Source organism: Panicum virgatum, chromosome 4N (genome assembly GCF_016808335.1).
Source record: "Panicum virgatum strain AP13 chromosome 4N, P.virgatum_v5, whole genome shotgun sequence".
Lineage (NCBI taxonomy): Eukaryota > Viridiplantae > Streptophyta > Magnoliopsida > Poales > Poaceae > Panicum > Panicum virgatum.
This window is the reverse complement of record NC_053148.1, coordinates 37,480,706-37,505,979: the sequence shown is the minus strand read 5'-3', so window position 1 is coordinate 37,505,979 and position 25,274 is coordinate 37,480,706. Positions and strand designations below refer to the sequence as shown.

Below are 25,274 nucleotides of genomic sequence, written 5' to 3'. Positions count from 1 at the left end.
TTGCCATTAATGTATCCTTTCATGAATAATGGCCTAAGATGCTTGCGTTCTTTGTCACCTGGTACGAATGTACGAATAATGCCATCAACATGTATGAATGTTGCTTGCATAGGATCGTGGGACAATTGAGTCATGGTCTGTTCTACCTCTTCACCATATGGGGCCTTGAATTCCTTGGGCGGAATGAAAACCATGTTAACCAATGCAGCTTCTACTTCATCGGCTTTTTCTCTTACGCGCCATATCTAAGATTTTGGGCGCCTTTCTTCACAAGCATGATCGTCTTGCTGTCGCTCTCGATCGCGCAACCTCTACATTCTCCTTTTTTGAGACTGAGTCAATCCTCCTGGACACCACTGATTAGGATCTTTAGAAGCATAATGGTGAACCTTCTGGATCTCTGGGTATTGCACAAAAGCCTCATCAGAAATTTGGGTGTTGGCTTCCGCTTCAAGTTGCTCCAAAGGATCGATCTTTTTTCCCAGCCGATCATGGACAGGAGTGCGCCTTCTTTCTGGTCTGTCCACATGAATCCGCTGTTGGCTGCGTCCATCATCGAACTACCTTTTGTATGGGAATTGCTTCTCCTGTGTCTTGTTGCATTCAGGGCAGTCATCAACCGATGGCATACGAGACTTTCGTTCCAGCAGTGCATAAAGAATGGGCACCGCTAGTGATTCTCCTCTCGCCAAGCTCGCTCTTGCTGCTGGCGCTCTTCCTTCTCTTGCCGATGCTGATACTTGTTGATCAGCATCTGGGATGTTTTGCGTCGGCGAGGCTTCTTGGAACCTCCTCCTTGTTCATATCGGTCATGCCCCCCGAGCTGGCTGGCCGATATTTACACCTTGGGGTCTGTGGCTCCTGAACATTTGGCTCATTCAGAAGTCAAGAGTTTGAGCCCCGTCTTGGCGCCATGATCGCTCACCTCTACCATGTAGGTTGGAAAAGGATGACCATCAATCTTCATCGGCTTTTTTGGCGTGCCAAACTTGATTCTTCCTGCCTCGATAGCCGATTGGATCTCCTTGCAGAACACTATGCACTTGTTAGTACTGTGTGACACGGCATTGTGCCACTTGCAATACTTGAGATTCTTTAGCTTGGTGGCCGACGGAATCGTATGATTTGCATATAATTTGATCTGTCCCTCCTGAAGTAACAGATCAAAGATCTGGTCGGCCTTTGTGATGTTGAACCCATACTTCTCCTTTTGCTTTTTTGCAAACGGGCACAAAACTGGCTCTCTATTCTTGGTCCACTCGGCCAAGCCAATCTCCGCCTCGTTTTCGGAATCAGAAGAATCTCCAGCAAAGTTTAATCTCTTCTGGAACGTCGTCCTCGTTTGAACCGGGGCTCGAACATCAACATATGCAAGCCTCTGAGCGAGATGGCTCAAACTCTCGAATTCATGAGATGAGAACCTCTCTCTGATATGAGGCAGCAATCCCTGAAAAGTCAATTCAGCTAACTGGCTATCACTGAGAGACAAACTAAAGCATCTGCTTTTGATGTCCCTGAACCTCTGGATATAGTTGGTGACAGGTTCATCATTCCTTTGCTTGACCGCCATCAATTCGGTGATCTTCATCTCGTGTACTCCAGCGAAGAAGTACTTGTGGAATTGCTTCTCTAGATCAGCCCATGTAATGATAGAGTTTGCTGGTAGGGAGGAGAACCAGGCAAAGGCCAATCTAGAGAGCGACAGTGGGAATAGCCAAATCCTCAGAGCATCGACTGCAGAAGCGTCCCCACACTGGATCAGGAATCGGCTGATGTGTTCAATAGTAGTCATGTTGTCCTATCCAGAAAACTTGGTGAAATCCGGCACTCTATAGCGGGGTGCTAGAGCAATCTGATCATAAGCCTCAGGGTAAGGCTTACGGTACATCAATGCCAGCTCTTTGGGCTTTAAGCTGAATTGATTTATGATCACATCGGCTATCCGTGCTGACCAATCAACAACCTGAGGCGCAACGACTTGCTAAGGGGCAGGTGGTTGTTGTACCTGGGCTTGCCAGCCGATATCGATGATGTCAAGGAATCGGCTATCCCTCAGCCAATTCTAAAGGAGGCAAACCATGCATGGGGTGATGTAACCTGCAGACAACACCTAGATCCAGATCCGACGACTATGGTCGGGACGACACAAAACAAGCTGATAGTGAGTAGATCTAGGCTGGATAACTTGTGACAAGAACTTAAAACAAACTAGATTAAACAAGTCAACCTAGCAAGATCTAAGCAAATGTCGATAAGTTGTGGTAAAAGCAGCAACCAGCTAGACTAACAGATCAATTAATCTAACGGATCGACGACTTCTACCGATAACTTTGGTGAGCAAACTAAACCCCACCGGATGGATCTAGAGAGCTCGATAACTGGTGAACAGCTAAACCCCGCTGGACGGATCTAGCATGCTCGATAACTTTGAGCACCATAGATAGAGGAAGAAGCGATGCGCCATCAACCTAGACCTATCTACGCAACTCTACTCGGAACTTATCAACAAGCGATGGAACATACATGCTGAGAAGAACTCGTAAAGAGAAAAATCTACTGCAACTAGGGGGTTTGGCGAAGCCGCCGATATGAAAGTAGATGTGCTAAAAACATAGAGTTTTGTTTGGATGTGGTTGATCAACATTTACAAATGATGGAGGTCTTCTATTTATTGCTAAACTTAGACCCTATTGCCGATACAACGAGATTACACCTTGCGAATGAAGAAACAAACTTGCCTAACTAAATGATACACAGAATCTAAAAGATAACCTTGCCAACGAAATCTTGTTGGCCCCTTCCGTAGCTCCATCAACTTTGACGCCCTTCCTAGCCCAAATGCCCAATGTCTTCCATTCCTCTTCCTGATCCAGCGCCATCCCATTTCCATTGGCCGATTGCCCAACAGATTGACACGTGCAAAATCACGGTGTCAATAGATTCGTTTTGCTAGTAAAGCTGATATTGTGGCATATTTAGATTGAGAAATTATTGTTGATCAAAAATTTAAATCCCACCTAGTTCCTAAAGAGCATGGAGTTAGACTTGCTACTAGTAAGTTTACTGGTTTTGCTTTGTTCTGGTGGATTGATCTTTGTGACAACAACAATGCTAATGCTTTACCACAGACTTGGACTGCTTTGAAACAACGTATGAAATCTCGTTTTGTCCCTCCTTATTTTAAGCGTGATCTACATTTAGAACTACAACATTTGAATCAAGGTAGTAAAATCATAGAAGAATATTATCAGGAGTTGCTTGTGGGTTTAGCTCATTGTGATATACATGAGGGTGATCAAAATTTATCTGCTAGATTTATAGGTGGTTTAAACCGTGGTATTCAGGATATTCTTGATTATAAAGAATGGACTAGATTCAGTCAATTGTATCATCTTGCTTTGAAGGCTGAAAGGGAAGTAGAGGGCCATCAACATTCTTTCAAAGGCAATTCCAGCAAACCTTTTCCCCCACGGAGTACTTCAGAAAAGGAGATGATTTCCACATTGGTGCCACAGGTACCTGAGGTGAGTAAACCTGTTTTGCAGGGACTGTCAACAAAGAAGACATCACATTTGTCTCCTTCTTTGAGTAGATCAGCGAACATCATTTGTCATTGCTGCAAGGGCATGAGTCATGTGATGAGAAACTGTCCCAGCAAGGTGATGGTGGGTATGAGAGTGCTAGTGATGTTGAAGATGAATATCGAGTTGCTGCTAAACTTTATGCAGAAGAAAAGGCAGCTGAGGAAGATGGTGACACCATTGATTCCAATGCAATGACTTCACATTTGAGGTCGATTTTGGTTCAGCGTGCATTGAGTGCACAACCTGTACTATCCGACAAGATTCAACGCCATAATTTGTTCCATACTTTTCTCATCATCAACAATTGTCATGTGTGTTCGGGATTGCTACCTCCGAGGAGATAGGGAGCCGAAGGTTGTAACTCCTCTGAGAACAAGCCAGGCATAGCGTCGGGGACCCTCGGTCTCATGCAGATATTTGTCACAGGATACTCTTATGTTTCAGGGATTAACCTCAGATATGGGCGAAGGTCTCGGGTGGCTCCCGCAGTGCTGGGCCGAACCTTCGGATACCTTCGATTGAAGTCCAACAAGAACAAGCGACGTTGAGAGATGTAAGGAACAGCTCCGATCTTCAGATCAAGAGGCAAAGTTCAAGACCTTCGGGAATGGCTTCGATAGTACACTAGAAGTACGAGGACAACGTGAAGTCAGAAAATCCGAAGGTCAAAAGTACCCTCAAGAGCATGTATGAAACGTGATTTTGTAACAGTAGACAATTTGTACACTCCAAACCCCTGGAAATGTCCAAAAGCCCGGAATATTCCTAGGATCGTGAAAGCGGGTGAGGACTTTTCCGGGAACTTGTGATGAAGGTCGATAGTATAAATACCCCCTTCTGTTTACCTGCAGGGGGATTGAATCTTTTTGTATTGCTATACAATTTACGATTGTGCCACCGTTCCTTAGTTTTGACACTTGCATTTCCCTTAGTCTGTTTGGGGTCAAGACCTTTGAGCCCAACAGAGGCGCCCACCGTGTTCCCAGCTCAAAAACCAACCCACGATGTCTCTAGCAAAGAAAAAAGCCGTAGACCCGGGCAACACAGAACCCAAAGGTTCTAACCTTCATGACATCCCAGTCGGACAGGCCACATGCCCCACAGACCCAACCCTCACCCAAATAGCTGAGCAGGAAAAACATGCCAAAGTCCAGCGAGCACTGCAAGAAAAGAGGAAGGCAGCAGTGACACAAAGCAACTCAGAAGAGTCTGAAGATGACCAACCTCCGCAGGGGCAGCACGATGAGCTCATAGAAACCATGCTCAAATTCAAAGTCCTTGAAAGGGAGAAAGCAAACCTCAATGCCCAACTAGCAATGAAGCAAAGAGCAGTTACCCAAGCCAAGAAGCTGGCCGAAGCCAAGCACAAACTGGCCGCAATGCAAGCTGAAGTTAAAAACTTGCAAAAACCTTGTGAAGACACGCAAGATCACCACCAAGTCCCACCTCATGTTTCAGCAGAAACACCCCACCAGGCAGAAACCCACAACCTTCACCAGACAAATTACATCCACCTAGAGCAAACCCATCATCAATACCAGGCAAACTACCCAGTCGACCCAACTTCCCCACTTTCAGTTGCTTTACAAAAAACACCCTAGCCCTACGACTACAAACCTACCCAGCTTCCAAAGTACAATGGATCGGTCGATCCAACCCAATTCCTAATGACCTATGAAGCCACAATTGCCTCTGCTGGTCGAGATGACCCAATCATGGTGAAATCCTTTGTCATGGCTTGCGAAGGTCTAGTTGCAAGTTGGTACTCATACCTCCAACCATTATCAGTTACAAGCTAGTTCCAACTAAAAGAAAAGCTGAAACAAGATTTCCAAGTCTTCAAAAAGATGGACAAAACCTCTGTGGAGGAATTCCAATGCATCCAAATGGACAGAGAACCTCTGCCCGACTACCTCTGGAGGTTTGTGTTGATGCCGTTTTTTAACACGTGTCAAGATAAATGTTGGAATGAGAAGGTTGCCAATTTGGAAAGTGCTGCCGTTCTGGAAAATGTTGCCGATTCGGAAGGATGGAAGATGGCCGATGGTGTCGTTGTCAATGAAGACTTTGTTGAGCGATGGGATTGGACAAGATTCTAGTAGAGTCCGAATCTGGCTTGGTTTGTTTCTTAGTTTATAGAGTTTGTTTCTTTTGTGTCTAGTCTTGTGTGTGTCGTAATCGGTTAGGAGTTATCTTGTTTAGGTTATAAATAGAGGTCCTGCGGGGTCTGAAAAAAGGATACACATCCAATCAAACAAATCTTTACAACTTTCTCGCAATTTACTTTCTTGTCGAGACTGCAAGACTCATCGCTGTTTTCTGATACGCATCGTTCTATTTTCGGCTACACTCTAAAGGATCTCAAGGGTACCAGCCCTACTCTCTGCAGTCATAGAACCCCCCTCGATCCAGACATAGCAGCTTCTAGGGGACCTCAATGAAGGTTGAATAATGCCATGAGGGAGGTTGTAAAGAAGGAGGTCCTGAAGCTCATACACTGGAATTATCTATCCCGTTCCTTACAGCGAGTGGGTGAGCCCCGTTCAGGTCGTGCCCAAGAAAGGAGGTATGACGATAGTGGAAAATAGCAAGAACGAGCTGATTCCACAATGGACCGTCACAAGATGGAGGATGTGTATCGACTACAGAAAACTCAACAAGGCCACAAAGAAGGATCACTTCCCGCTGCCTTCATTGACGAGAAGCTAGAGCGACTAGCGAAGCACTCCTACTTTTGTTTCCTTGATGGTTATTCTGGTTACCATCAAATTCCCATCCATCCAGATGACTAGAGCAAGACCATGTTGACATGCCCCTATGGAACTATGGCAGAACTACCTAAATTAATCCGGCTCAAGTGCGACGACCAATGCCACAAGGACAACCTGGTCTGACTCGCACTTCAAACGGAATAATCTGACAGTCCAGTCGGGTAAGATCCCAATGAAACCACCTAAGCTTTGATCGAACCCAAAGCTTACATACAACTCATACGAAGGTGAGTCCAGAGAGTACAACATTCCACAACTTATTACATCACAGAGTTCGACATGACTTTATTATTACAAACCGAGTTTAAGGCTTAATACAGTACTTTTGAAGTTCAACGAGAAGAAAATTCATCAGAGTTCTTTATTGCAGCGGAAATAAAACATGACAACTAATGACGGTATGGATGTCATGATGAAGCTCGTACGTGACATCACTCGGCAGGGTCATCGTTGGCCGGGGATGTATCCCATTTCACGGACCAACCAGGCGGCAGAGTACAAGGCCAAGTCAACCCGGCTATCAAATCTTCGAATGACACACCTGAAAATAATGCCACAAGCAAGGCTAAGTATACTAATACTCAGCAAGGCTTACCCGACTATTGATATACTTAGCCAAGTATCTAGACATGCAAGGCTTTTGGCTTGAGGGGTTTGTTTTGCCGAAAAGCAACAAAGAGTAGATCCTTACTTTCAGATTTTAGCTTTCAATATTCTAGTTCAATTAACCATTCTAAATGAGCATCTATCTCTACTAAAGCATGTTGGAAACAAATAATCATCCATCCATATTCATCCTCCTTATTGTTCCTCTTGTTACTCTATGTGGTAAAACGGTTAAGCAGTCTCAATGACTGTGAGAAACGGACGATTTGATTCAAATTTGTTAACCTTGCAAGGCAGACCTAACACACACGTATGGGGAACCAAGTCACCCACACGACTTTTCCCCTTTCTTTTCGGCTCGTGAATCAGGGTCACCCCCCTCGACTACAGAGTACGACGACTCTGCACCCGCATGTTGCGCGCATCTGAACCGAAGTTCAAAGAGGTTGAGGGACAAGTCCACTCCATGGGCCAATCAGGTACTTAAGCTTACCGATTACCATATTTCTTGGCATGTGGCTAGTATGTTCAAACGCTTAACCACCACTACCACACACTACGGCCTTAGCATCTTTTTACTAAATAGACGGGGTCCCATCCAGAACATAGTACCCTAACCGCGCCCCTAGACCTTATAGTTGCAGTATATAGTAGACATTCAACTCCTATTTTCTCGCGAGTGACAGGAAATCACTCGACTTTTACCGGTCCTATTAGCAGAGCTACTACTCGGACTTAACCTCTAGTACTCAACATGGGTACCTAGGATCATGCAGCTAAGTTTTCATCCAATTCCTACAACTTAATGCACAAACATATATATAGAGGAACATAAATTGCATAAGTTGAAAATACGGGGATTTATGCTCCGGGGCTTGCCTTCGTGGGCACGGTTAGTCTGGTTCGCAACCGAATTTGGATTCGGGTCTTTGGTGACTTCAGTCAAATTCACTTGGGCGTCTGGGTGTTCTCCTTCATGCTCCGGTACTAGCTCGTAAGTTCCGTCAGCTAGAGTCGTCGATTCTATATGAATGCATATGCACGAGTTATTGTGATGATGAAATTTCCTTATTTGTTTCACTACAAAGTTGTAATCCAACAAAACACAAGTTTTGTTATGAAGTTTCTTAGTTACATTTTTCTGGGCAATCATTTATAGAGTAGTACTTAATTTTACTTAATCTCATTAAACAAGGTGGGTTGGTCATGTTTGTCTTTTGTTATTTTTTATATAGAAAGCTTAGTTGTTTATTATCATTACTAGGACGTGTCTCTGTTGCTACAAATTTTATGTCGAGCTCAAAACTTAAAGGCACAGCTACTGTAAATTTCAGTTAAAAATATTGAACAGTTTAAACATGAAAAATAAGTTAACCAGTTTCTGTCAAAAACAAGATTCATTTCTACAGAGCAAAGTATGCATGCACTAGTGCTCAAATTTTTACTGAGTGTTCCAGATATCATCCAAAGCATACTATATTTTTTTCACATTTTCCTAAGTAAGTTCCAGAGGCAATAATTTATTCAAACTAAAGCGCTATTTATCAATATATATTTCTACAGAGACTTCTAGGGGGATTTGTAGTCTCAAACCTTTTCTACAGAATTCCCTACTCAAAAGTGTTCACTGATAAAAAGATCACCATTTATCCATTAAAGAAACTATCTGTTTTGATTTTTCTTAGTTAAACATTACAAAATTTATTTATCAAGATCTAGTTGAGCAACAGTTTCCAAAGTTTTTGTGTGGTTTCTATATTGTAAGGTCATGATTCTCCGTAAGATTCACCTCAAGAAACATAGTAGAACATCAAGAACAAAATACACATTCTAGATCTAGCATAACAAGAGCTTTTATGCAACTTCTGTTCTACAAAGGATTTGATTCTTAAATTTTGTTAACAGGTTCATCTACTCAGGAATAGCAACTAATAAAAGTTTCATATTTTTCCAAGTAATAGAACTATTTATCATGAAATAGTACCATTAATCATGACTTAAATCAAAACCTTAGTTAAACAGTTGCAATGGGTTCCAAACTTTTACACTATTGTTCTTTTAGCATCTAAAGTGTACTAACAAACTTTCATCCAAAAATATCTCGTGGAACATCAAGAACCAAAATATAGTTTATAACCCTAGCCTCGAACAAGATTTAGTGAAACACCTAGTTGTTGTTGGTTTCTATCCACGAGAAATTGATGTAAGACCCTAATAAAAGAAGTAAAGCTACCATCCAAAAATCTCCCTCAGTTCATATGTAGAACTCCTAGAACGTTTATGTACCATTTAAACTAGATTTAAGTCCAAAGCTAAAACTATTTAGAAACTGCACATAGTCGTGTTGACAAAGTTGTAGATCTTGTTCTAAGGATTCCAAAACATTTTAGTTTGCATTTTTAGGATTTTTCTATGATTTGTTATCAATTTTTAAAGTTCACAGATTAAGATTCAACATTCAAGTTCAAGTTTTCAATATAGTCCCTGGAATCTTCCACAGAGAACCCTAAAAGGAGTTTAATCCATTACAAATAGGCCCTTGGCCGAGGTTGGATGGGGGATAGAGGGTTCGCTGCCGTGTTCCAGCGAGGGGGCTCACCGGCGGCGTGGGCTAGGGGGTGGAGGAGGTAGAGGAGGTCGATGCGCACCTGTGGGTGCTCGTGGCTGGGGTCGGGGTGGGATGAGGAGGCGGCTCCACAGGAGAAGACAGTTGGCGGTGGGGCTGTGCCACGGCGGCAGCTCCACGGCGAGGGAGGGCGGCGACGGTTGGGTCGGGTGGGCACCATGGTAGGCGAGGAAGGTAGTGGAGAGTTCAATTTGGGCAATGTGGGGGTGGGGTGGTGATTTTCACGGCGAGGCCGAGCTCACCGGCAGTGGTGGCTCTGGGTGGTGCTGGGGCTCGGCTTGGCCTTTTATAGGTGCACGAGGGAGGGAAGGAGGGGGTGCTGGGAGGCTTAGTGGTGAAGGAATGACCGGGACAAGGAGGGCAGGGGCGTGACGCGGCTGATGGCCATCCTCATGGCGCGTGCACACAGGGGCACTGCGCCACGTGACGTGCGCGAGCTGGGTGAGGAGGGAGTCGAGGAGAGCTGGTGAGGGGTGCGTGTGTCGCCGGGGCAATGCGCCAGCAGAGGGAGTAACGGTGCGGCAACGACACACGATGGCGGCATCAGCGGCGTGGCGAGCAGATGGCTGGCAGGGCACGTGTCGTGCTCGTGTGAGGCTAGGGAGGAGCGGTTTGGTGCTAAACTGGGGGCACGCGGGCCCACATGGCCGACGGCGTTGGAACCCACCCTGAGGCTGCCGTCCAAGGGCGCCAACGGCATATAGCACACTGTGAGGGAGAGAGGAGTAGAGGGAGAGAGAAAGGACAGGGCCATGTGGACTGTCCGCCATAAGTGGGGACGGTCTGCCTGTATTTGGAAAGAACACTGGACTTGGCTAAAATAATGTGAAGTGGACAGTCCGCCAATGGCCCACGTACGGTCCGTCACATTCGGACATCCAATAGTTTAATGCAAAAAGGTTCAGACATCGGAATGTTTCAAAGAGGATGGTCTGCCTAGTGAACCGGACGGTCCGCCCTTTGAACATCAGCTGGGCTAGGCGTTTCTACCGCGGACGGTCCGCTATTGTACCGCGGATAGTCTGCCCAGCCAACATTTGCATTGGTTCGAAAGTTATTTTAAATGTCTTACAACTAGAATTTAAAATCCTAGTTATTTAATTTGGCATAATTTTGAATTTCAAACTTGCAACTCAAAGCAATGTTTAAACTACACATGCTTGCATAAAATGCATATATTTAAATTTTATTTGGCATTACATGTTAATAGCATGTCAAGATTTGTTGCTTAGCATTCTAAAACTCTGGGATGTCACAAGAACCTATGCCTACCAACAGATGTCATTCGGGTTGTGTAATGCACCCTCATCGTTTTAAAGGTGCATGATGTCCATTTTCTCGATATGATTGAAGAAATTATGGAAGTCTTCATGGACGACTTCTCGGTCTATGGAAAGACCTTCGATCATTGTCTAGAGAATTTAGACGAGATCTTGCAGAGATGCCAAGAGAAGGACCTGGTGCTCAATTCGGAAAAGTGCCACTTTATGGTCTGAGAAGGCATCGTGCTGAGGCATTTGGTGTCCGAGAGAGTGACAGAAGTGTTTCTTCAAGTATCTTCCATTAAGAGCTCTGGCTAAACGCTCTCCTTGCAATGTCTCCACCATATACAAATTCCCAAAGATAACTTTGACAATCTTGTATGGACCTTCCCAACTTGGTGACCACTTGCCGAACTTGTTGCTTTTCATCCCAAGTGGTAAAATCGTCTACCAAACCAAATCACCAACCAGAAAAGATTTACTTTTTACCTTCTTATTGTAAGCTCTAGCCACCCGAAGTTTGTCTTTTTCAATCTCCATCAAAGCCCTTCAACGCTTGATGGTCACCTCATCAATATTATCCATAATCAAGTCATGGTAATCAACACGAAAAGATCATTTTGTTTGGCCAACCTATAAGCGTTCAGATTCACCTCAACGGGCAAAATGACCTCTTGACCATACATAAGCTCAAAAGGAGTAACTTTAGTAGCACCATGTCTAGATATACGATAAGCCCATAAAGCTTCAGATAAAACCTCATGCCACCTCCTAGAATTTTCTTCTATCTTTTTCTTGATAAGCTTGATCAAAATCTTGTTACTGGACTCGGCCTGACCACTAGCCTGAGCATAGTATGGAGATGAATTGAGCAATTTAATTTTATAAGATTTGGTAAATTCACGCACCTCCTTTGTATATAAATGAAGAACTTTGATCAGTTATCAAAGTTTGAGGAATATCGAGTCTATGGATAATATGCTCTGTAATAAGCTCAATCACCTCTCTATGTGTAATATTCCTCAAAGGAACCGCTTCAGTCCATTTAGTAAAATAATCTGTAGCCACCAACATGAAGTGATGTCCCTTTGAAGAAGGAGGATTAATCTATCCAATAAAATCCAACACCCAACCTTAGAATGTCCATGGCTTGATAATAGGATGCATCAACGCAGCAGGTACCAGTTGCAAAATACCAAACCGCTGACATTCTTTACGTCCTTTATAATACTTGAAACAATCAGCCATCATGCTGGGCTAATAAAACCGACTCTTCTAAGTAACCACTTCATCTTGGGAGCCTGATGTGTCCCACATATGCCTTCATAAAGTTCCCCCATAGCAACTCTGGCCTGATCTGAATCCAAACATTTAAGAAGCAAATCTTCGGTGATCCAACGATAAAGCTCATTGTCAAGTAAAATGTATTTAAATGCCAAACGCCGAATATTCCTTTTTGGAGCATGACCTAGATCTTTCAAATATGTGATAATAGGTACTCTCCAGTCTCCAACTTCAGCCTTGATGATTTTATCAACTTTCTTGGCCGAATTTATGTTTTCAACAGCATCATCAGTCAGACCAGCTGCATCGATCGGTCTGACCGGTTCATCCAGAACCCGTAACTCAGCATTAACACGCATTAGTTTTCGAATGTGAAAATACTTTTTGCACGACAAGTTGACATTTCTTAGTGTCGCTCCAGGTTTGTGTCCCCAGCAACGGCGCCAAAAATGCCTGTTAGCATTCCTTAGCGAAAGCACTAGGAATGGGGGTGTTAAGCCCGTCCCCAGCGACGGCACCAAGGAACGCCCACTCTCGTGGTATAACTTTATGATCACAGAAGGAATCCACAAGCGCACAGATATACCATTGTAGCATTTCACCCGGAGAGTAAGGGTATTGTGATTTATGTTTTCCCAATGGATGGCAGTGGCAAAGGTATTGTACTTAGCATCAATCATGACATTGTACCGTAAGCAATAGGCAAACTGTGATAGGGGTAAGGCATGATAAAGAAATAAGTAAGGGTAATGTGACACGAACACACAACCAACTCTCAAGGAAGAAAGGAATAAAAGAGAGAAAGAACAAAAGAATGAACTAAACCATCCTATGTTAAGTTAGCTAGAGCTTAGGCTAGGTTAGAGGGTCGTAGTGCTTCTATTCAAAGCAGAGGTTATGTTAGCACATGGTTAGGGCTGCAGGTGCCAGGAAATTGGAAATATCGGGGAGAATGTCCCGACCCAGGTACTGTTAGGGTCGTTACATCTTTGCATAAACTCCTACACCGAACCCGAACGTCGGGGAGTATGCCAATCGCAACACTACTATTACGATGGACGGACAGGGCTGTCATCACCTGCCGTCCACCCTAGTCACACCATGGAGTACGGTCATATCTGAAGGATCCTGCATACCCGAGCACCATGCCCGTGTATGAGGTCACTACCCTAGCGTCCCCGGGACTCCCACCCTTCGGATAGACAAGTAAAACGCTAGAGCAAGCCCAAAAGCACAACGAACAGATATCTGTACCCGAATCATCTGGCCTAACCACATCCTTAGCATAACTCATGAATAACCAATGCATGGATTGATAAACGATCGAAGTAGTAATGAAACCATGGCAAAGCTCTATATTATGAATAGAATGCTGACAGTTAGAATACAAAGCCATACCGAGAGCCGAGGATTACTCGCCGACTCTGAGGATGACTTGATTCTCTAACGGAAACTAGCCTAGCTCCACTACCTAAGCTAAGAGAAAGAGAGAGAGAGCCTCCTTGGAGAGAGTGGTGTGAAATGTGTGTGTGTTTGTAGGGGGGGTGGAGGAGAGGCCTGTTTATAGTGCTGGGGGCCGATTCCCGCCAAATGCATATATGGAAGGTGATCAGGTGCCTTCACAGCTACTCCTCCTTGAGATGAACCTAGACTGGATTCAGTCCAGGTTCGGCCGACCCCAGGTGAGCCTCCCCAGAACTCATCTTCCTCTGGCAGGCTGATAGGTGGGCCCTGAACCTTATCCTCTCGTGCATATTGCGTGGTGCACCCATTTGCTCTGTGAGATGGGCCCTCTTTGTAAGTGGGTGACGCCGGATGCGATCTTCTGCGTAGCTTTGTGGCATCCTGCTGTGTGTTTTCATCTTATTCCACTCTTGCTCATCTGAAATGGCTAAATCTTCAAAACAACTGTGGAGTAAGGTTAGTGATACAAATATGTGAGTAAGGTGTATAGTTTTCCTTTATTATTCAGTCTAGTTGACGGTCAAATTTCACACTTAAGGACCATCAGCAACTCCCCCAAGCTAGCCCTTTGCTCATCTTGAGCAAAGTTTTAGACTTAGGTTGTTGATCAGGAGTTTCTACAATGTCACATTCCTGACTTATGCTCAAGGCACAACCAAGTGTTCTCACCTTGATTTTGAATAAGTTGGCCTCGTTCGCACCTTTCACCTTACTCCCGTGGGGTTTATAGCATCATCCTCATCTTTGGCGGTTGAGGGTCAGAACGACTTTGTAGAGTACCATTTTTCTTTTTTCGGAGGTTTTTATAAAGTTTTTCAAAAGAAATTTGTAAGTTCCTCGGATGATCTCTCGGATCGCTCAATGTGTTTTATTCCTCATCAAGGCCTTTTCATGTGTCTTTCTTTTCCATCCTACTCCTAAAGGCTTCTTTTTGGTGGAGCTATAGGTATGGAGGATTTGAAGGCAAACCTGCTTCTCATATTTTGCTAAGTCAAAAAATGGATCCAAAGGAGAAACAAGTCATAAACCTTGATCAAAATGTACAAGTGTGTGGATTTTTTTTCGTGGATGGTGGATGAACTCCTTTGCTTGATTTCTCTTTCTCCTTTATTTTTCTTTGGACATGGGCTATTTTTTTTCTCTCTCTTTTTTTTGACATGCCTTGTGGGCATGTGGCATACTTTTTTTGGGTATGCATCTTTTCTTGTGCCTCTTTTTTTTTGACATGCCTTGTGAGCATGTGGCATACCTTCTTTGGGTATGCATATTTTATTTTCTTTTTTGCATAGCCCATACCTTTGATGATAACTTTTGAGAGAGAGTGTCATGGCGTGACATGGAGTTTTATTTGTGGGTGGATGGATGGGTGTACTTGCTATCTTCTAGTGTAGAAGTATAGCATGTGGGTGGACGTGTATGTGATCTTGATCATGGGAGTATGAAATGAATCTCACAAAGGATCACAATAGTTTGACAAAGCTCAATGAGAAAACAAGTTGCATATGTGGAAAGTATTTTTTGAAATTGTGACTCATATGGCTCTGGATAGGAAATTCATATCACCGAGAAACTTTTATTTTATTTTTATTTTTGAAAAGAAATACTTTGGATATCAAGCATCGTGTAGCAGAACATCATAGCAACTCTACTTAGCCATATCATAACCCACAACAACCTAGATTTAGATTTTACTTTTTGCTACCCACAGGTTTCAAGCTTAAGGTTTGAACATTTAACCACCAAACTCAAAACTTAGGCAGAGCACAAGGTTGTAACTAGGCATGAGAAAGGAACTAACAGAGCAACTATTCATCATATCAGCAAGGAAAAACTACACATGCTTACTACACATATTAGAAAGCAAGTAAATATTTTTGGGGTTTTCTAAGCTTTGCAAATTTTTATTTTGTTTTGGTTATGCAGATTTTTATAGATTTTCTAGATTTTGCAAATTTTTATTTGATTTCATGCAAAGGTTTTGAAAGAGGTAAAAGGGTAGAGTTTGATATAAGATACCTCTCGTGGGGGTCCTCCCCCAAGCTAGCTTCAGGCTCACTGCTGTTGGTTGGGGTTAAACCCAGCCCAACGGTAGTAAGCCCTCCACTCCTCCTGCATCTGTTGCTGTTGCTGCTCCATGGTGTGGATCCTCTCGCATGTGTGTCGCTGCCAGTCCTGGGTGGACTGAATGTGCTGGCCTAGTGTTGGGCATTTTAGCGTCACGAATACCGTTGAAGCTTTCACCTCAGAGTATTCCAAGGGTTATCGAATCCACAGGGAACGTGTGTGCCCTAACTCCTATTCTAGTCGGTCCAAGGACACACCAAGATAGGTGGCAAGGGTAGAGAGGATTCCTAAGATAGCATTGTAGGTGAGTTAAAGGTCGATCCCTCTGGCACAATACTTGCTTCAGGCATCGGCTTACACCTGGTCTACCAAGCGACTCCGGCCAACAGCTCTACACTATATCCGAACATGGAGGATTACAGAGGACCAATAGGGCTGTCACCACCTACGGCCTACCTCTAACAAACCGTGGGATATAAGGCAAACGAAGGATAACCCTTAGCCTAGACACCACATCTACGCTATTGATTACTACTGCAGTCTAACTACGTATGTCGACCCGTAGCAAACTACAACATTCCGTAGAAATACGGAGTGATGAACCCGCGAGTAAGAGAACCAATCTCACTCAACTACAAGCACTACTAGCATATACTGTACCAAGTAAAATACTATAGATAGGAACCACGAATGCTTACTTAAACCCGAAGAATATAGCAGCATCCGTAGAGGTACAAGCTGGGAGCAGAGTGCCAACACCCCGGCACTTCTCCCGAACTATCTCTCACTCTCATAGAGGTACAAATTGGAGAAGAGCGCCGATAGACCAGCGCCCCTCCTAAGTACCTCTACCCCTAGCCATTGCAAGAAAACTCTAAATACAAGAGAAGGTGTAAATCTCACAATTGGTGGTATGTCTTGATTCTTACCCCCCCCTCTCATATATATAGGAGGGAGCCACAGGCAGCACGGTGACCTTCAGCAGCTAAGCCTCCAAGAACCGCCATTGTGAGCCAATGAGGAGCAGCCACGTGTTTAAGTTGAGGTGGTGGGGCCCTCAGGCTGATCGGCCGACCATGGTGGTCGGCCGACGACCCATTGCCACTAACCGCCCCCAACTTTGGCAGGTGGGCTGTCCTAGCGTCCCTTTTCTTTAATCCATGTGTTAGGCCTTGTCTTAAGCTGTTTAACTTCTTCATGAGGGCCTCCTTTGATCCATGTGAGGCTGAACAGCACACTCTGATTGGTCGATGCCTTTTGTCTTGGATTAAGGAGTGTGTTTCCTTGCTCATGAGGTGTGTTTTCTCCCTTATTACACCTGCACACAAATATTTACCAACACTTGTGGAAATGGTTAGTAATAAACCCCTACCACTAGGTTGATGTTCATATTTTATATACTTATGCAGGAATTGATGGCCTAAATTTGGTGTTTAGGAGCCGTCAACAACACCCCCACACTTAGCCTTTGCTGATCCTCGAGTAAAGGAGAAAGGACTAAGGTAAAACATGACTTTCAAGGGTATGAAGCAAGCATAAGACATATTCCGAGCCATACCTTGCACTTGTGAACTATGAAGTGTCTATCATGCCATCTTGGGTGGTTGAGGCATGGAATGGTCTTGAATCAAATCACTTCTACTCCTCATGTCAAGCAGCTTGGGATTTTTCAATAAGTTTTCAAAATAAACCTTGCTTAGCTCCTCATTTAATTATCCCAGGTCGCTCAATGTGTATATGTCCTTACCAAGGCATTTGACTTGCCTTCTCTTCATCCTACTTCTAGTGATGGCTATATGTGGAGCTCAAGGTAGGATATGAAGGATAAGGCATACTTGTATCACATGTATTGCAAAGTCAAAAATGGGACCCAAAGAGAAAAACAAATCACACAATCAGATCAAGATGTGCACGTGTATGGATTATGGTGGATGAAATGGGGACTCCTTTTTGTATGGTCTCTCTCTCTTGAAACTCTTTTGAGAGCATGGCTATCTCTTTGTTTCTTTTTTTCATGGACCTTCATGTGTCCATATTTTTTTTTCTCTTTCTTCCTTTTTTTCAATACTTGGACCTTCATGTGTCCATATTTTTTTTTCAATATACTGGAGAGAGAGAGAGAGATAGAGACCAACACAATTTGTGGAGCATTTATTTTGTGGAATGGATGGATGGTACAATGCTAACTTCTCATAGAAGCATAACAAGGTGTATATGGTTGTTGACGGTCTATTTTGACCCAGTTTGATCGTCAACCCCTGCACAAAAATCAAGCAAATCATGGGATAAATGCTAGTATAGGGTTATATATTAACAAATTCCACAAATGCTGGTTTCAGAATGTGTGCAGGTAATTTTGAGCTAAAATTGCAGCAAAAGGGTGAGGCATGATCCAAGACACAATGTTTCGGCCAATCAGAGTACGACACACGTCATCACATGGATTGATGGGCCCACCAGAGCAGGGAACCGACATAACTAGGGGCCATGCCACATGCCAATGACATGTGGGCCCCCAGGACAACCCATCAGGACAAGATGGGGGCGATTGGTGCCACTGGGTGGCCGGCCGACCACCCTAGTCAGCCGACGGCCCAGTGGGCCCCACCGACTCCAACTGCCATGTCCTGCTTCCTCATTGGTGGAGAATGGCAGTTCCAGCAGGCGTCAGCTCAAATTCCCAGCAGAACTCAGGTGGCTCCCTCCTATAAATAGTAGAGGAAGGGGTGAGAAATGAGAACACCACACCTTGGAGCTTCACACCTCTCTTCTTCATTTGGAGCTTGAGAGCTCATCCTAGGTGCTCTAGGCAGCCTAAGTGTGTAGGAAAATAGGGAGAGAGTGAGGAGGAGTCGGGGGAAGTGCTGGGTTTGTCGGCACTCTTCTCCTCTTGTACCACGACGGATTCATATCAATCATAGTAAGTGTTTGTGACTTCCTTTGTTATTTAGTAGTAGAGTTTAATTGCTAGTACTAGTTTCTAACTTTTACTGGATTGAGTGTTTGCTTAAAGTAGCAAATGATCCTAGCTTAAGACTCCTGATGGAAACGAATAATCCATGCCAGGGCTAGGAATAGTATGGTATAGCATAGACGTGGTGTCTAGGCTAGACTTTACCACTTGGTTGTTTAGTATTCCCACGGCTTGTAGAGGTAGCTGCAGGTGGTGATAGCCCTGTCCATGCCCAGTAATTCTCCACGTTCAGTTACATAAAATAGTACATAGTTTTCGGAGCGTCTGGTATTTAGCCAGGGAACCCGGTAGCCCAAGGTACGAGGCGAAGCTTTTCTTCTTTTAAACTATGAGTCTAAACCTTAGGAAATCCTCTCTATCCTGTCAATCCTACACGTGTGTGTCCTTGGATGAGCCTGAATCTGTAGATAGTGTACTCACGTTCCTCAGTGGATACGATACCCTAGAATACTCCTGGGTGAAAGCTACAGCGGTATCCGTGCGCTTGCGGATTTTATTCATGACGCTACAAAATACAAACAAGCTTTCTGGCGCCGTTGCCGGGGAACGGTAGCTACATTATTTTTGGACGCAGTCATCCTCGAAGCGTTTTCATTTTCTTTTCTTCTATCTCAACCCCCGCTACCCTTGGAGCAGCTATCCCTTCAATAGCTCTCTACACCCAAGAGCGAGTTCTATGAGCCACCAGCACCCGTTGACCCAATCCTTTCTACTAGCTATGAACTCAGCTCAAGCTTTATAGCCTTAGTTTAGGAAAATTCCTTTTCAAGAAGGGATTGTGAAAATCCCTACCATCATTTGTGTGAGTTTGAGAAAGTGTGTTCGTGTCAGAAAATTTTGGGCATGACACATAAAACTCTTAAATGGAAGTTGTTTCCCTTCTCCCTTTCGGAAGAAGAGAAACAATGGTACATTCGTGTTGTAGGATGCGTAAATGGTAGCTGGAATAAACTTTGGAACATGTTTTGTTCTGCATTCTTTCCACTCTCCCGAATATGCGCTCTACGAACGGAAGTTTTAACCTTCCGTCAGAGCGACAAGGAATTTACCCGTGCATTTACCCAAGATTTACCTTACTGGTTCAATCAGGCCCTGACTTGTCATTACCCGAGCATTTACTGCTCCAGCATTTTTATGCTGTTCTTGACAAGGAGTCAGCACACCACCTCAATCTCACTTCTGGAGGTTCTTTCGCTCATCTTACCCCAACCAAAGGCAGGGAAGTCCTTAACAGGATTTTTGACAGAACTTCTTTTGTTTGTATACACGAGCCAACCCCAGCAGAACCCGAGGTGTGTCAAGAGGAAGTTTCAAAACTCAAATCGGAGCCTTTAGAAAGCCAATCAATAGATTCGATTCCTGAACCCTCTCCTGAACTTAAACTCGAAACACTAGAGGAAGAGGATCTTCTACCTCTGGAGTTTCTTTGATGTTTCGAGGACGATCTCTTTGAAGATTTCAGAAACACCTCGAATTACTTCTGTCAGAAGCAACCACCAATCTCTATCATTCCCATGGATCCCTCCAAGAAGGACTATATTCGGAAGATGATTCAAAAGTTGACAGCTCTAATGAGCAACGAATGGATGCAGGAAAGAGAGTCATCCTTGGAATTGATCCAGCTTGACTCCCCCTCCTCGTCCTTCCGTTGCCGTCTATTAGATCATGACGTAGATGCTCTCTACAACCCCACTGTCAGAGCCAACCTCATGTCAGATGAGTTTGCGCTAGCCCTTCTAGGCAATCGGACATTAACTCTGACAGATAGGAAGCTCAAGGGACCCTCTGGTTCTCTTGTGAGCAGCTACAGGGTACTCAAAAACGTGTCTTTTTGGCATGATGATGTCAAGGTGCACCTAAACTTTCATGTTTTTGAAGATCTCGACTTCAATTTCTTGATAGGTCATCCTATTAAGGTTGTTGACGCAGAAAAACAACACACTAAAGCCTGAGAGCACCGTTCGCCAAGCTCAGACTACGACTCCTTCGAACCAAGCATGCCAGTCAATTTGACCTGTGAATTGACAAGGAATCGGTAAACGTTAAATTCGAGAGCGTATCGACTGGATTTCTGAATGTCTCTCACACAGCGTATCGGCAAGATTTGCCGATCCAGAAAACGACAAATCGGCTAGAAACAACGATGGAAGTATAAAATAGTATGAAGGATTACGAACGCGTATCAGCAACTGCAACCGATACAGGAAACGACAAATCGGCTAGGGCAGCTGATTACACACGTGGAGCGATGTGAAAGCTATGAATGTGCAACTTAAACAAAGCTACTCGAGACAGCACTTGAAACAGATCTAATCGGCTTTATGATAATTTTGACGATGTAACAAGATTAGTAGCTGATATGAACATGCTCCAAGCTGGATAGATCTGATAAAAGCTAAAACAACAGGAAAAACCTATGGATCTAGCAAATATCGATAGACTGTGAATAACTCTAGACGAGAAAACAGCGATGCGCCAGGAATCAAATCCTAGATAATATTCGATAAATATTGAATAGATCTAAACGAAGCAACAGCGATGCACCAGTTAACTAAAGCTCAGATTTACTCGGTAAACGAAGACTCACCAGCAAATCAAGTCGCTCGAATGTGAGATGTCCTTGATCAACTCGAAAGAACTTGCGAAAAAAAGAAAATAGCGAAGTCATCGACGAGAAAGTAAATTGCAAGGAAATTGTAAAGGTTTGTTTAATTGGATGTGTATCAGTTTTTTCCAGACCCCGCAGGGCCACTATTTATACCCTAAGCAAAATGACTCCTAGCCGATCACGGTAAATACAATACTTGATGCAAAAGAAACAAACTTTTCAAATTGAAAATAAACCAAGCCAGATTCGGACTCTACTAGAATCTTGTCCAATCCCATCGCTCAACAGAGTCTTCATCGGCAACGACATCATCAGCCATTTTCCATTCTGAGCATGTTGTCCTTCCTTTAAATCGGCAACACCTTCCAAATGGACAACACGTTCCAAACCTGGTAGCCTTCTCCACCCCAACATTCATCTTGACACGTGTTAAAAAATGGCGTCAACATATACCTCCCAGTTTCGGAGTAATATATCTTTTTTGCTCCAAAACTTGCTCCAGTCATGATTGCCTTTCTGAACCGGTGCCTCAAACAGTGTTCAAACCAATCCTCGTACCTCGTGTGGGCGGCGTATCAAATTTCCATTATACCCCTCAGGGCAGACACTATAAATATCTTGCCTTACCATTCCGTCTTCTTCCTCGCCAGTACTCCTTTTCCGGCACCTCTCCTCTTCTCTCTCCTCAAGAACAGATCTGCCCCGCCGCCCCCAAAATTTCAAGTGATCTTTTCTCCGGCAACAAGAACTCATCACTCCTCTTTAACAATGGCTCCTTTCTCTGATATTCCACAGGTATGTTATTCCATTTCTTCCGCCATTTTTACTATTTCTGACCTCAAGCTCATCGCGTTACTGCTTGTTCTTTTCTAGGAACTTAGGAACAACATTACCATCCCATTAGCAGACCAACCGAGCATGATTTGTCTAGGTCATGTGGGTAACTCAGATACCACAGATTTGATCAACCTGGAAACCAACAGGATCCCTTTCAAAACTACCAACATGAATCTAGATTGGTCCCAAACTTTTAGATCTTCGCCAAGTCCCACTCCAAGATGGAGGAATTAGTTTCGCCGCATGGTCAGATTGCATCAAACCGATTGGGATACCTATGATATAGGGCAATGCATTACTCTATCCTTATCGAAAATGGTCAGGAATGAACCGATGCTCATATCGGCTGCCTACTTTTGGTCTGATGCTTTGAACGTCTTTCTGTTTGGCCATGGACCGATGACGCCAACATTGTTGGATGTTCTGATGCTAACCGGCCTCAATATTTCTGCCCCCGACCGATCTTACGATTTTCTATCCAAAGCATCCTGCAAACTTGAAACTAGAAATATCGGAGGTTGAAAAGGTTATATTGAAAGAAATTCCAAGTCTGGCGCTGCCGACCACAGAGAGCACATTGCCTTTCTGAATATGTGGCTTGAGAAGTACATTTTTTGCGGCAAGACCGTTGGCCCAACATCCAATAATCTAAAAATGGCAGAAACATTGGCAGAAGGCAACATGATCCCACTCAGAAAACACCTCCTTGGATCTGTGTATTACCTACTCCATCAAGTATCAGCCAAACTCAGAGCCGATCAACCGCTCGGCAACCTCGGAGGACCCTGGTGGTTCATTCATTTATGGCTGAACACTTATATGCACAGAACCATGGGCATAAATCTAAGGGAGATGTCGTTCCCATCGGAGAATTTTGCAGAGGGAATAAATCCCCAAACTCGCCGATGTACTTCTTTCGGTGAGGCAGCATCAATGATAATCAATGATCCTCAAGTTTTCGGTGTGACCGAGTTCTTCAGATGTTTCTACAACGGCTTCGCTGAAGATTCCATCATCTGGTTTGCCTATCTTGATGAAAATCACAGCTTTGAAAACCCAGTAAAGTTTCAGCTTGATGACTGGAAAGACGATGAATATACCAATACCAGCTTAAGAGAAGCTATTGCTCCATGAATTTTGCCTGCTAACTTCACATCAGTGCGAGGCACTTGTTGCTTTGAGTTTTACCATCCATCGGTAGTGGCACGGCAACTAGGATTTGGCCAGGTGCCGATCCAATTCTTCTTTGCCGTTAGAGTTCAAGCAAGAGATACCATCAAAAGTGCCCTAGCATACAATCGGCTGAAGAATCTAGAGCCTGACGCAAGTACCATTGAACTGGGTGACTGGCAGACCATCCCCTTCACAACAATCCTTTTCAGGCAATGGTGGTCAGAGTGGCAGGAACACCTATTATGCATATCGGCAAGTATCTACTGCAGGAACTTTGATGCCGATTACCAAGAACCCGAGAATGAGGTACATGCCTCTCTATTTTCTAATAGTTAAACATTCATTCTTTCCTTGGCTGATCTTGAAATTTATCTGACAGGCCCCCAGCATGTCCCCTCCAATAGTTAGCAAGAGCAACCGACCGATCGTATATGCTCCTTCAACAGAGTATCCCCTCATCGGCTATGGTGCTCCTACTTTAGATGATATTTTGGCTGGGAAAAAGCGCAAGTTTACCAGTACCAAGACATCGGCTCACAAAGTGCCGATCCAAGGCTCTTCAAACCAACCGATCCAGTCATCGACAGCAGCATCATCGGCACAAACTGCTAATCTCCCAATCATAGATGTCCCAGGTTCTGCATTGGCAGGTAATCATCTCACTTTCAATTCCAAGGCCAAAACAAATTAGTATATCCAACTTCTTATGCTTAATTTCAGTTGCATCGTCAGCTGGAGAACACGTTGAGGATGCCCACAATATTGCCGATAGTCAGGCGACAGGAACAAGAGAAGAAGAAATCCATGACAAATCACCATTGTCATCTCCTTTGGCTCAAGTAATTTCATCCCGACACTACCTTTCTTCTCTCATATCATGTTCAAACTAATAAAGTTTGTCAACTACTCTTAGATAAAGAAATTATCCCCAGCACCCAAAAGGGCAAGATTGGCTGTTTCAACTCCTTAGGTAGAATCCTGATCCTCCATTTTTGAGTCATCATTCGATTATAACAACTATTTACAAGACACTACTTCCAAGCAGATACTATTCAAAACTCCCAGCCAATCAACTGCTCTACTCCATGATGCTCCTGATGTTGGGACCAATCCCCCTCAGCCGATGACCGTACCTCCTGCTCAACCGACTACAGTACTTCCTCCCCCTCTTGGATCAAATTTTGATGAAATAAACATGAAACAGGCAAGGGTCTTTCTCAGTTGATTTCATAATACTCTGAAATTTCCATCGGCTAACTTTTCATTTTCCTTTTCAGGCGCAAGACACTCCCGACAACAGTATGTTTTCTTTTCAAATCGGAGAAGTTTCCCAGGAAGAAGAGGCATCATTGGCCGAGTCAATAGTATTATCGGAAGATGTCAGAGCCAAACTGCAGGAGATACTCTCTTTCTTGAGTCGAGACATCAGCCACTTGGTTCAAGATGCTGAGCCGATTCGTGCCATCTTTAAAACCCTAGAAGGCCAACTTCCGGAACCAATCGAAGTGGCACTAACCCCTGCAGCATTCATCGAGAGTCGCCGAGCACAGGTTCTCAAAGCCCAGAAGTGCCTTGCCGATCGCCTTCAGCAAGAACAAATCATCAAGCAAAGAGATGATCTCAAAGGCCTTGTAGACTCAACCCGTGACAAGATTGATTCACTAAATCAGTCTCAGGCCAATATGGAGAAAACCAAAGCTGATTTGACAACCAAGCGCGATCGGCTCCTCCAAGAACTGAACCGAATCAATCAAGAAATTACCAATGTAGATAATGACTTAATCTCAAATCCCATCGGCACTTGAGAAGCTTGAAGCAGAGAAGCAAGAGCAGGCCCATCAAGTTTATCGGCTACACAGAAGCCTCCAGCCGATCCCTGGTTCGGCCGATGATGATAATAGAGAAATCCAGGAAGCCGATGAAATTCGCCTGCGTGCGATAAATGTAATCCAGAGTTCCCTTGGATTACTGTAATTATCTAGGGCCATACACTTGAAAAACATCTTAACTTCTCTGTAATG

General features: G+C 44.0%; 1 protein-coding gene across 1 annotated transcript; it reads right to left on the bottom strand.

The window, feature by feature from the left end:
* Window positions 1–874: 874 nt before the first annotated feature.
* On the bottom strand, window positions 875–1,792 carry LOC120669368. The gene has a single exon (XM_039949133.1). The coding sequence runs from the start codon at window positions 1,790–1,792 to the stop codon at window positions 875–877; it is 918 nt and encodes a 305-aa protein (XP_039805067.1).
* Window positions 1,793–25,274: the final 23,482 nt, after the last annotated feature.